Below are 13,687 nucleotides of genomic sequence, written 5' to 3'. Positions count from 1 at the left end.
GTAGTCTTGTTTGTTCCCTACCCCCACCCCCCCACCCCCCCGCCACCTTGAATGCAGCCTCAATGGCTACATTCATTTAAGCAGTGACTCTCCTTCCACAACTCCTGCTGTTAGCATTGTTTTCGCTCCTACTGTTTTCACTGCTTCTTAACCACCCTTTACTGCTCCATAGAGTAAAACATTTCAACCACAGCATGTTTATTTCATTGAAGTTTGATCATGATAATCCGTAATGAACTTATGAAGTAATGTTTACACAGCAAAACAAGCACACAATATAAAATTAAGTGGAATAGGAATGAGTCTGAAAAAAATGACCCGTTTTGAAAGTCTCGGTTTAGGGTTTAGCCAGGATTCAGAGTTGTTTGCGTGGTTGTTGCAGGAGGAAAGTTTTACTTGCTGACTTGGTAGAACAAGCATGGACTCCGAGAAAGATTAAACAGATGATTTTCTGTTGGGACATGATATCGTTTTTTTCATAATTTCTGTGTTTAGTTTTTGGCCATTTTTTTTTTTTACTTAAAGGTACAGTATTATAATAAAACTATTGCAATATGTTCTTTATGTTAATAAAATCACATGCTTTTGTTGTTATCTGTGTCATGTAATTCATTGTGGGATAGGCTCCTTTGTAGCATGACAGTAAAGTCAATCGGTTTTGGGTTGAATTCCTGTAATAAGTTTGATTTTTGGAAGGGTTTTTAAGTAAACAAGAACTGTGGTTAACACGAGCTAAAGCAGTTCTACATACATGCATAAACGCATCAATAAATACCACAACTGAGCCTTTCGAGACATTTAAGTGTCATAAAAATGGCGGTTGCTAACATGAAATGTCTTCATGCAAAAACAAAAGAAGCACAAAGGGATATTTAGCCACATGTCCCTGATGCAATTTGTCCATTGCGTAACATTAGCTTCGTAATTTTAGAGATTGCATTTCAACTTCGAAAAGAAGTGTTGTTGTTTTTTTTAATATATGGCAAATATCTTGCTAAACAAACAAAACAGGCAAGGCTTTTTTTCAGAGTTCATTTCCTGAAATCCTCCAAAATCCAGTGTAAAAAAGACGTTTCGGATTTTGCTTGTCCGAGGGCTCCCGTGGTGATTCTAACTTTCAGGTTTTCCCACAAAATTACATCATCCCTGCAGACATGATAGAAAGATTTGTGTGGACCCACATATTGTTATTTCCACTATTCTCTATGTAGAGTTCAATACAACTAACCTCAGACGAAAAAGAATTGAATCAACAAATGAACTTTGACCAACCTTCGTATCTGGTATCTATTCATAACTTCAGAGGGGATGAATTTATGTCCTCAGTGTATCTAAAAATCCTCACTGAAGGACTGAGTGCTCACCTGCAGGTCAAGCCGACCCGTAGACCTGAAATTAACCAAATAATGCATCATTGGAGTTTTTCCACACTGAAGCGATGTCACGGCTACAATGCTTTTTCAACTCTGTCGGTTCTATTTCACTGACTGATCACTGCTTATGGGTTACAACATGAACATGACTCACATAGCGTACTGCAGTAGCCTGAATACATGCTTTTCTACCGTAAGTCATGCTCACATGTTTATTTGTTGCTGTGCATCGTGTCTTGAAAAACTGGTTGAGATTGCTGGATTTTTGGGATTAAGTTTAAGAATGCCATTAAACTCTGATGTGTGTGTCTGTGTCTGTGTCTGTGTGGCCTGCTTCTATGGCAGTAAGAAAAAAAAATATCTACAGTTTGTTTCAGGCATTTCCACATATCAAAGTGGCTCTACCTCCTTCCTTCACTTTTCATGATGAAAGTTGTATACATGCACACTGTATAACATATTTTTCTTCCTCAAGCAAGTGTAATACTTCCCTCTAGTGGTTTAAACGGAAAAGTGCTTGTATTTCTAATCCCTTTGACGTGCACTCGGATATTTAAGTTAAAATATTGAAAACATTAAACGTATATTTTCTATTGATTTCTTCCTGAAAAAACAAATTGTATGAAAGTCACCACAACTGCCCATTTCATTTATTTTCTATGTGCAGTATGCTTTGTATAGATAGATTTCCTGACCAAACTGAAAAGTACATTGAATTATTGTTCATATTTGTAATGCAAATCTAGACAGATAGATAGAAGGATATACGTACATATACATGCATACACATATACATATACCGGTATACACATACATATATATATACATATGTATGCACATGCTCGCTCACGCACACACACACACACACACGCACACTCTTATTTGACCTGCAAAAAGACAGACAACCCAGTGGTCTTTTCCTGTCTGCCTTTGCCTGTATGGAGGATATGTAGCTGCAGGATGGGGCATGCTGGGAGTTTATGTGGCAACTTCAGGGAGAGTTTGATAAAAGTTAGGATTACTTCTTTCCTACAGATCTCCATTATCCTCATCTCTGGTCTGTCCATCCTCCTTTTGAGAGTCCACTGTCTTCACCCTGCCTCCTCCCTCATCGCTGCTTTCTGTCCATTGTGGCTCATCACCATCAACATCTTTTGCCACCTTATTCTTCCCCTCAGTCTCAGATTCCTTCTTGCCAATCTCGCGGAACACCTGCCTGCGAATGGTTCGTCGGTGCTTGCTGCGGCGAGACTGATTGCAGTGCAGGGTGCGCCTGCGATGCCATTGGTTCAGAGAGTGTTGGGCTTCAATGCTGAGCTGACGGGCAGCCAAACGTGGTTGGAAGCTGCTGATGTAGTAAAGAGAGGCGTAAAGGGTTGTAAGGTAGTAGCCACCTGTTGATACGGGGAATGAATAAAGGAGAACAGACTCTTACCCAGGATTGTGACTTAACAAAATTCACCTCAAAAGACACAAGGGAAGCCATTTTTAAATTAAAAAAAGGAACTGATTAAATCATGGACTCACACTGGGAATCCACAGAGACACACAAGAGAACAAAATTAATGTCCAAAACTGAGAGGATATTGAAAGTCTAAACTAAATGATCAACTGGCGTTAAGACACTGTGACATCCTCAGCAAGTAAGTCTCCTAGTTTTTACTGATTACCTAAACTTACACCAATGATCTACTTAGACTATTGAATCTTAACCGATATAACAGCATAGAAATGTGAGTGTGACTAATGAGTATGATTATTAGATGTGTGTTCTGGAGCTTGTCCTCTTGCTTCTTTTGCTATTGTTCCATTGTACCTATTCGACCTGTCAAAGCTGCAGCTCAAAGTCTTCTTGACACTCAAAACTTGGCGGCGTGGATATTGTCAAGCTTCATGAAGCCTGTGAGTTTCTGATCTGCCAGCCCGTGGACGCCAGCGCTCATCATGTTTCCAAGAGGAAACTATTCTCACAGATACTTTGGTTTTCTTTACATTTTCTCTACACCCACACTTTGAAGGGTTAGAATGGCCTGTTTTCCTTTGTGCTGACACATTGTAAAAGATCCAGCAGACAAATTTTGTCCTAATAATGCTTCAAAAGCAGTGCAGCTGTTTTGTAAGTCATCACCCGTACTTTGGCATCTGTAGATGTTTTTAAAGCTACTGACCACCTGTAACTATTTCATGAAAGATGCATCGTAATTACTGTATTTAGAGTTGTTTATGCTTTTTTGTTTATGTTCTCAACTATTGTAAATATTGCATTATTGTTGTTTGTGTTATTGAAGGACGCAAAATCAGGCGAGGGGATTACAGATGAAAATTAGCCTTTTGTGCTAACTCGAGTGGTTTACATTTCTGTTACTGCTAATAAGTGTATATTGCCCATTTCAAAATATTATGAATAATGATAAATGATTTGTAATTAGGTGTAGCAGGTGTAACAAGGCAGTATACTAGAGGGTGTGTTGGTGATGTATTTGCTGGTCATACCCTCTCCCTGTAGCTGAGTGGGATCCAGCAGCTCCATCATATAATCTGTGTCCACCTGCAGGTCAACCATTTCGCTACGCAGCAACACCCATGTCAGGCACGGCAGGAAATCATCTGCTCCAAACACCACACCTGTGTGAAAAGATGTGACAAATGATTCCACCTTTAGTGTGAAAACGAAACAAAACAACGAAAGTCCAAACACGGGTGGAAGCAGTTTATTCGAATAACTCCAGGCTACCTGAGCTTGCATTGGCACTCATGCTGTGGTAGATGCTCTTGCAGACTTTGAGTAGGATCTGGACCTTCTTGTTTGGAGAATAGGCTTCATGCATGATCGTCCACCGCTGCTGGATCCGCTCCAGGGTGATGGAGTCAGGAACTCCTACTCCCGCTGACCCCCCAAGACCCTCCACGCCATTGTCCTCTAGGATACGCTGGTTGTTCTGCAGTCGCTGGAAAGTGCCGTCATTGGTACGGGAGGTGTGAATGCAGGAGTAAAGCTGAGCAGACAAGGGCTTCAGGGTCACCTTGTGAAGGGACAACTCCACCAGGGAGTCTACAGGAGAGACACATGTAATGGACGAGAATGCTTTAATCAAACAGCAGTAAGGGAGAGGGATCAAAGTGCCTCGATGAGAGGCACCATTTCCACAATAACCTGGCTCACTCACCGATCTCAGAGTCATTCATGTCAGTTATGCTGTCCAGCAGTGCCTGGATTTCTGGGTATTCCAACAGTGTCTCTTTTAATGATGTAAGAGATGACCTCACTTCCTGTAGGAACTCTGAGCCAGTGACCCCTGCAGGATCAGTCCCTCTGTTAAGCATCATCTCCACAAAAACTTTTACCGCCTCTGCGAATGTCCAACCTTTCCGCTCGCTCAGCTCCACCACACGATTGGTGAGTCTCTTCTTCTGACACACGAGCCCTCCGAGAGCCTGGCCCACCGCTGAGAGGCGATGTATGACTTTACCAGCCAACCGATGTGCAGACTGCTGCTGTGGTGTGGGGCTTGGTGGCTGATACTCCAGCTCTTCCTCTATGCTGCTGATTGAAAGTGAGTCAAGCTCCAGTGACGGGGGCTGAAGTGAGGAGGAAACTCTGGGTGGAGGCAGCCAGACTCCATCTTCAATCCAGGACACCCGGTGAGGAGAAGGAGGCACGGGGCTGTTGTGGTGCTGAGGCTCAGGAACTGCATTGTCCAAACACAAAGGGGTAGAGGGAGAAGATGGAGAAGATCTCCTGATGCTCCCATTGTGAGGGATACTGGAGACAGAATCTTTGCAACAGCTGGGATTCTTGAAGACCAACCCGGCTGATGAGGTTGGGGGTGAATCAGCTGAATTGGCTCTGATGAGACCTGGACACAGTGCACTGAGATTAGGAACACTCTGTGTGTGCTACATAAAGCCCTGAGAGGAGTAGTACAAGAATGACAGACCCCCACTTACAAAATTCCCAAAGTTATAAACCTCTCATTTACAATGTTGTATAATGTAGTTTAGGTGTTTTCTGCGAATTAAGGACTACATCTTGTGAAAAATAGTAAACTAAAGCACTGAATACATTAGCTTAGCATAAAGCTTGGACGGGGTGATGAACCAAGAAAAAACACAGCACCTTTATTTGTTAATAATTAAAACATTATACTTAACAGTGGGTCATTTTTGTTGTAACTTGGGCGAACTGGCTCGTCAGGGCAAAAACAGCTGAAATTTAAAAAACTTCAACATGGTGACGTTCAACTGAGCAATTGTTACCTGAGCTCCCAGTGTCAGCAGAAGAGGCTCCCTGATCCAATGACAAGGCTCGTTTGCTCTCCAGCCCCGCCCCCACCCATGAACGGGTGGAACTGAGGCGACGTGCCTTATTGTAGTTTGGTAGCCGTGTTGCAGACTGACTACCAGATGCCCGACACGTCAGCCAGTCATCCCCGTGTTCACAAACATAGAGCGGATTGATGATACACAGGGCGCCGCTGGTGGAGGTCAACTGCAGAGACACAGATTCCCAAATGTACAAATGAATCAGGAAAACCACTGATACACTATCTAAGATGTAATTCAACAGACAACAATTTTCACAACATGTACATAACATTTCTATTAATTTATTTCTTGCCTCTGTAACCCTATGAATCTCCTAGCAGCCTTTTACACTTTAACAACTACTGAAAATCTTTACTTCTAAACTTCCACAGTAATCTACATGTTCCACAATTGTAAGTTTTCCACTGACAGGATGCTGGGGTCCACCAGGGGGTGCACACAGTCACGAGATGATGTAATAATACTGAACAGTTTGGATCACAGTGTAAATTCCAATCTACGGCAAAATGGCAACAATGTTAAGCAATCAAGGTCGCATCTCTGCCCAGTGGGTAGTTTTGCAGGATCGCTACCAAACCCAGAAGAAGAGTTAAATGGCAACTTTCCAACACAAAACACCAATGTCCATTTTGACAATTATGTCCGTTCTAAATACTGAAGCAAGCCCTGCAAGACTGCTTTCAGGAATGTATTTGGTGGAAGAGAAGGAGTAGGTACTCCTGAGTGAAAACGTCCCGGCCGGGATCCACTTCTGAGTTCAGAATTTATATGCAATCAAAGCTGTTGCAAAATTATTGCATCAACTTGTGAGTCCACACCGTGATGAAAGACAGAAAAGCAAAACTGCTTGCAAATGGGGCATTCTTGAAAGAGTTCACATCAGCTGCTGTGTGTTCTGTCCCTGAAAATAGTGTGCTTCATGCAGTAAGATGAAGGTGAGGGCCGCCCGAAAACACCCTGCAATTTTCTGCAGTCACACAGCTAGCTTAGCCGTAGCCACTTGGTGTTAATCAGGTTGTGTTCATCGGGTTCATCAGAATATTTTCACAGAAAGCTGCCGCCACCACTGACTGGAAAGGACATGATGAGGGTGAAATACGAATGCAAAACAATGGTGGCTTCATCATTCTTTCACATTATTGTTCCATGAGTAATACCAGAAGTACTCAGAGAGCGCGCACCTTCACCGAGGAAGACATGTGGACACACAACATGAACATCTGCAATTAGATCCTGATTGCCTCTAAATGTTAATCACTTCTTCCTTCTAATAAAAACACAGTATTACGGCACATACTTGTATGGAGCACATAACTGAAGTCGGTGCTGAGTGGGTCATTTCATCTGTCTGTTGGTCAGATGATGGGTGAAGCCAAGTTTCTGTATTAGAGAAGTATTATAAATAAGACAGTGTCCATATCAAAACTGTCTTACAGACCCAGGTTAATTACAATGACTCAAATTTGTTTCATATCATTGAGATTTGTTTGGGGTTTTTTGTGGATAACGCAAGAGAACTCACCGGGCTCAAGCTGAGAGAGAGGATGTTTGGTGCTCATGTTTGTGCTGCAGATCCACCGAGGAATGGCTAGACAAACATCCAAAACATCTCTGACACAGCAGCAGACAGGAGGAAAGTAAAATGCATTTCGATCATTTCACAGGTTTTCTGCTGCAATGACAGAATCAATACCTTTTAACTAACTTCAGTACAAGGTAGGAATTGGGATACGGTAGATTCTTGTAATTAAATCAGGTAATCATGGCAGTATTACACCAAGTCAACGACAGTTTAGGGAGAGGCCTTCGTAGCTCTAGCAGCTGTATCATGAGTCAATCTGCAAGTTAAATCACTCAATAAACGAACAAGAAGTTATGATAAAGCAGGTTCTTACCTGGTGACAGAGTAGAAGAGCACTAACTGAGCCAAGTCGGAGAAAGACAGACGAGAATTTGATAGCTGGAGGACTGTGACAGAGAAAGAGTGGGCAGTGTAACTCTTTAGATATTCTCTTGAAAACATGCCATTCCAGGAAGCATACCAAAGCTTAAACCAGTAAGACTTAAAGGGGGAATTCTCAAGTAAATTTGAACTATTTCTGGAACACTATTAATTTCTGATGCAAAACAGGTTGGCCACGTCAACTATTAGCCTGTCACATTTAAATCTTACTCATCCATCTGTAAGAAACTCCAGGGATCAACAGGTGCAGATCTGAAAAGTAATGGTCGGGTTTTGAAAACCAGATTTTGCAGTTTGATAGTGCCGTGGGGTATTTTCAAAACAATGACAGCAATTTTGCGTAACTGCCATAAGGTATTAACTGTATTCATATTCAAACACAGAACTGAGTAGCACCTGACATGAAGCTTTAGTTACAATAATTACTATATTTGTTGTTTTTCTATTTGAAGAAAGGCTGTTGCAAATAAATTCTTTTGGTTTATTTGTCTTCTTGGGACCTCGTGGTTTATAAAGTTGCCTAAAAGCAGGTTTGCATGTCTGTGCCACCTAGTGAGGTGATTTCCTACCTGTGCCTGAGCATGCGATAGGATAATCTTGGGTTGCCTCATTCTCTCCTCCAGCTGACACACACAGCAAACTTGGCTGTGATGTCACACAGTCCCGCACAACCAGGAAACTCTTCGGGGAGACAGAGTGTGACTCATTTCAGTATGTACATCTCACGAAAGCTCGTTGAGCAGGAAAATCTTTTCACCTAACATGAGCGGGCTACCTGTTGGGCGGTAACCGTGCACTTCGTATGAAACGACGAGATAATGACAAGCACAAAAAGAAAAACAGACAGTGTGAAAGCACAACAGAGCAGTCAGTGTTTGGGTGTTTTTGTGACAAAGCCTGGAGTGACCTGGAAAGTCAAAGAGTCAGTTTAGTAAATGCTGCACAGCCTGTTCTCTATCTCATAAAGCTGATATGACTTTACGATGGACGATACCCACGGTCAGATATACTCAGCATTTTTACATTTTGTCATGTTACAGATATTATGAAAATTACTTAAACCTGTTTAGTGACAGAGACTGATTTCAAATGCTGCAGTGAGCGGCTGTAGAGTGAGAGGGTGGTGAAACTTTTTGCCTGTGGAAGCAGACTAATGTTGCACTGTGCTTAAAATATCACTTCCTGTGCCAACTAGATGCCTCTAGAGAACCCCCAATCCCTATTGCTGCTGTACATCAGCTGAGGACAACACAGCGTTATTTTGATGTAAATCAAACGTTACATCAGCCCTTCTTCCTGTAACCACTAGATGGCCCGATGACTCTGACTTCAATTCAGTTTGTAGATGTTTTCTGGGGCAGGACTTGCACAAGATCTGACCACTCCAGAGTCCAGAGACCACAGTTTCCAAATACCAAATAGACCACTACTTAACAAAAACTCCCAGTCTGCACAGTAACACATCACCAAGTTCTTAAGGTGTTTCTGATCCAATCTGAGATAGATTTGGTCGACCCACTAGGAGGAGCGCATCCTATATCATGATTAATCTGATCTAAAATCTAATTTGTTTCTTTTCTGGCCCAAACTACATCCCCTCATCAAGTTCCGTGAAAATCTGTCAGTATTTTTGCGCAATGTGCTCACTGACAAATGCCACTGCAGATAAGAGACCGTGTGACTTTGAATCTAGAGCCATAATCTGTTTCAAATTTGAATCTGACCATTAACAATATTGGTTTGCACCCTAAAATTCTAGTTAGCCTCTGGTTAATAGTAGTAATCAATGGTCGCAAACAAACAATAAGGTAGCTGTAGCATGAAGCGTTTAACTAAACGTACAGCGTCATTTAACCTCTGGCTTGTTTTTAACATATGCAATGATACTTCCACTCAGTCAGAGGCTACTATATATCAATTGTAAGGGGAAAAATAGATAAACAGATTTTTTTTTAAGGTTTTTTTTTTTGTAAGAAGCGGGGTTTAATGAGAAAATACAATTTTCTGCAGAATTTCCCATGAGTGATTTCTATAATAAGCCAGTCACACATACACAAGGTCCAATATCATGGACAGCTACTTCTGACAAAGTTTGAAAAAATGATGGAAGTAAATGAGAAGTGAATCATTCCATACTCTGGATTATCCCATAAAGCGAGCAGTAATGTCGTTTTCATGCGAATAAACAGATGTCAAACACTGCAAGTGAACTGACTTCACGACTGACGTCAGCACGGGAGCACTGGCGAAAGCAAAGTTAATAACCTGTCTTTATTGCCATAAAATGATAAAGCTGACGATCATCTGTGTAGCAATGATAAGGAGTTGCTTGTCTCAGAATAAGTTTGTGACAGACAGTCAGATATCAGGTTTCATATCCTATCATGGAAATTACAGTAAATGCTCTGTACACCTTCATACATTCACACCAGATATTCAAACTCTGCCTTTGGCCGTGTGTAATGACTTCACATCTGATCATAGTTGCCTTCTATTGGAAAATAAACTAGAATTAACAGTTGGTTGAGACATAATGAAGATGTGTAAAAAAAAAAAAAAAAAGTACAAACATACCAATGTCTCACTTTTTTAGTTACGTCACAGCTCCTCTCTTTAGAGGTGCAACCATTTACACATGAACAGAGGAAGTGGCTTTGTGCTCTGTAAGAAGCGAAACAGAGTCAAGTTCACACCATGTCACAGACACGCAGCTGTGCAGCATGGCAGCTAACAGCGGAGATGTGATCATCAAATATTTATCTATTGACTAACACCAGCTACCCTCAACTGATCTGGACTCAGGAGCATTTAGACTGGAAACCATCCAAGCACGAGTGAATAGATTTTACTGGCATTTGATCTTAGCGACAACCTCTTTGATGTACATTAAAGCACTGTGATAAATTTAGCTTCCCTTTCCAGTTGTTGAATTAAAAACCATTCCCATGCCCAGGCACACACCACTGAAAGTTCATGTTTTGCATTTCTGTATTTTACTGTTTCAAATCCACTAAGAAAGTGTAAAAATCTACCTTTCTCTGTCCGTCTCACACTCACCCTCTCCATAGATGAACCTACTATGCAATGTCATTTCCTGGATAGCACCAGCTTTTATTGACTCTACTTCTCCATTCAGCCCTGAAAGAAAAGTACGCTGTGCTGTCCTATGTTGAAAAGGAAAAGGAACTACTTTTTTGTTGATTGTGCCAAGGTAACTGTTACAAGAAACTTAGATGAATCAGTTCCTAGAGTGGCAGTAGTGAGAAAGAAATGCAAACTTCTGATGTCACAAGGCATAACTTGTTCCCTAAAGGGATGTTGGCCAAGGGACAATTTTTATCAATTTATGTTATATGATTTACCCGGATAACTACTAAGGTTCACACTTTAAAATCTTGTGCACTGAATGTCCCCCAACATCTGAGAAGTCATAGTATCTACACAGTGATCAAGAATGAATAAACACTGTACAAGAAATATGCTACTTTCACTGAAAGCAATAATTTAATCCAAAGTGAATTTGCCTTTCGAGTACTCACAGGTATGATCTGACAAAGGCATTTATTCACCTTTGCGTCACTTCTTTGTGACTGCTGAATGCAGAGAGAGGCAGCCATGTATATTGAGCTTGAAGCTAATGGCGTCCCATATCCTCCAACTACAATCAACAGCAAATCTGTCTAAAAACTCTCAAGCGCGTCATTCGGTAGAATCCAAGTCTTCTTTCCTCAGAGGTATGCTCAATAATACATAAACAGGTTGATTCAAATTAAAAACAAGCTGTAATCCATCCTGGTTCAACGCAACCATCCTGCCGGTACAGTGTGAACACACACCAAACCGGAAGGGTTATGATTTGTTCTTTCTTTGGGAGCTCGAGAAACCTGTATATGAGACCAATACACTTTGTGTGTGAAGTATCACTTCTGCATTTACCAGTGTAGAGATGAGATGTACTTTCACTGGAATGGCCTCCAAATAATAGTACTCTTACTCTTATTTTTTGTTTTTTTTTCTTCATATTTAGTAACATCTGCTGAATCCTGGAGCGTTCCAGTTGGACGTACTAGCAAGAGCTGTCGATCGCATTGATTATAACAATGAATGTGGTTTTGGTTGATTGCGTGTCATGGAACCACTTCAGCTTCACCACATGCAAGGGCACAAGAATACTTAATTCCGAGAAACAGTTCATTTATCTTAAATGTTCAAATGCCCCTTTCTTTTATTGCAACAGCCTGGAGCATCTGACGCCAGTAAAACCTTGAAATTGAAACGACACAATCAATCGCCATTAAGTCACTAAAGACAATTAAGGGTAAGATTCCTTGATTGATTGATGAGGAGGAGGTGAAGGATGACAGCTCACCCCAGCAGGTGTCCCACGGAGAGCAGAGTGAACTTCCTCTTTATCCCAGGGTGCCCCGGGACACCAGGCCACCTGGCAGTCTTTCAGCTTCTCCAGCAGGGACAGTCTCTTCCTACTGCTCCTCCACGGGATAGCTGTGGTCCCATTGATTGGACTGTGAACCGCCCTGGACACAAACACGTGGACATAAATATACAAGACAGTCCAACTAAGTAAATCAATAATCTGAGAAAAGTGAAAGTAAATGTATTGTTGACCGTAAAGAATCAAACAAAAGTCTTTTGGCGGTATGGAAATGGTTCGTACTTACATGTTTCAGTTCACACGGATCTTCCCTCTAACGTATTTGCCAACTCCTCCACATGTTACAGTCCTTTCTATCTTAAACCCCTCCTCTCTGCACAGCATAAATTGCTTAAGAGCTCAAGAAAGGCAAAAATTCAAAGCTCACATGCACCTAAGAAACAAATCCTCAAAAGTTTGCCAGTGTAATATTTCAGTTTTCAGCTAGCTGTCTTACAGCAAATGTCTTTTTTAGTTCCCCACACATGCTGCTGTTTACTGTGAAACGTTTCAGGTGATCTTTGATCGTTCCATCAACTCGGCCCTCCTCTCAAGTCAGCCTGTGGTTAAACCAGATCTGTGCGGAGCGAGCGGTGAAAAAACAGTGTTACTGTGTTTTCTCCACAGAGAAAGTAAATGTTTCTGTCAGCAGCAATGGCAGCATCTTGCACAGAAGAAATTCGTACTGAAGACCTAAAAGCTGAGAACAAAGCTGGGATGTGGGTGGAAGTGGTGCAGTTATGATCTTGACGCACATGCATAAAAGCTTTACACTCTTATTTAGAACTGTGACTGCACATATTTATAGGAAGATTAGTCATGAGAGACATGTTTGGTTATTTGTCTATTGTGTGTGTGTGTGTGTGTGGGGGGGGGTTGATTCGCTTGTAACGGAAACAGCCACAAGAGGTGTAGTTTATTGGTCAACACTTGTGAGAACAATACAATGTTCATGCTGTCTCTTTCTGGTTTCACAATTTCCTGGCAACACCAAAGCCCAGTTAACATGTTGAGCTCTGCAATTACTACTGTTTTATTCTTTTATATATCTTTTATTGTGAATCACAGTTAAATAATAAAAAAATTGAATTAAATTCTTGTGCTGAGGCAACATATTTAGCCCTGTGATATTTATATATTAAGACCAGTAAAAGATTTTGATGGCAAAAATCAAACAGATGTAGAATCAAGATCGATTATTGGGGTAAAAGATTGAAAGAATAAAATGACAATCCTGTCATTCAGGTGGAGGATACACCTTTGAGTTGTGCTAATACTATTGGTGGCAGAATATCTAGAATACATTTTAACCAGAGGAGATGGAGTCTTGTGTTTATACCGTTCAGGCACATTCAAGACAAACTACTGTCGCTCTTCAAACAGACTTTTTGAAACACACACACAGAGTGAGAACGTGCAGGAGCTGATTCCTTTTGGGTCAATCTTTTCATCGTCCAAGCTGATATAAACAAGACTGAACTTCCTTCTTCACCACGCACGCTATCAGTGACTGATTCAACAAGTGTTTATCTTTCTTTACGGTTTTGGTGTGTGTCCACACTGTACCGCTAGCATGTAAGCGTCTCTAGAGGA

General features: G+C 41.3%; 1 protein-coding gene across 6 annotated transcripts; it reads right to left on the bottom strand.

The window, feature by feature from the left end:
* Window positions 1–213: 213 nt before the first annotated feature.
* rinl (Ras and Rab interactor-like) lies at window positions 214–12,978 on the bottom strand. 6 transcript variants are annotated; one of them, XR_015118145.1, is made up of 12 exons: window positions 12,342–12,978; window positions 12,032–12,197; window positions 8,232–8,343; window positions 7,595–7,667; window positions 7,222–7,310; window positions 6,997–7,079; window positions 5,631–5,862; window positions 4,541–5,230; window positions 4,108–4,425; window positions 3,867–3,998; window positions 1,273–2,767; window positions 214–1,146 (listed from the first exon to the last, which is right to left on the bottom strand). XR_015118145.1 is itself a non-coding variant. In XM_086215909.1 (11 exons), coding segments are annotated over exons 1-11 (2,262 nt in total). In that variant the 5' UTR covers window positions 12,344–12,978; the 3' UTR covers window positions 214–2,402. The 6 variants fall into 6 exon arrangements, 5 of the variants coding, with proteins under 5 accessions (XP_086072035.1, XP_086072036.1, XP_086072037.1 ...); XM_086215909.1 differs by having other exon boundaries at window positions 214–2,767; XM_086215910.1 differs by lacking the exons at window positions 12,032–12,197; window positions 12,342–12,978 and adding an exon at window positions 11,202–12,006 and having other exon boundaries at window positions 214–2,767.
* Between the last annotated feature and the right edge of the window lie 709 nt (window positions 12,979–13,687).

The sequence above is a fragment of the Aulostomus chinensis genome, chromosome 10 (genome assembly GCF_037954235.1).
Source record: "Aulostomus chinensis isolate RoL2024-O1b breed Wild chromosome 10, RoL_Achi_v1.0, whole genome shotgun sequence".
Taxonomy (NCBI): Eukaryota; Metazoa; Chordata; class Actinopteri; order Syngnathiformes; family Aulostomidae; genus Aulostomus; species Aulostomus chinensis.
Note: the sequence above shows the minus strand (reverse complement) of the source record. Positions and strands in the feature narration are given on the sequence as shown.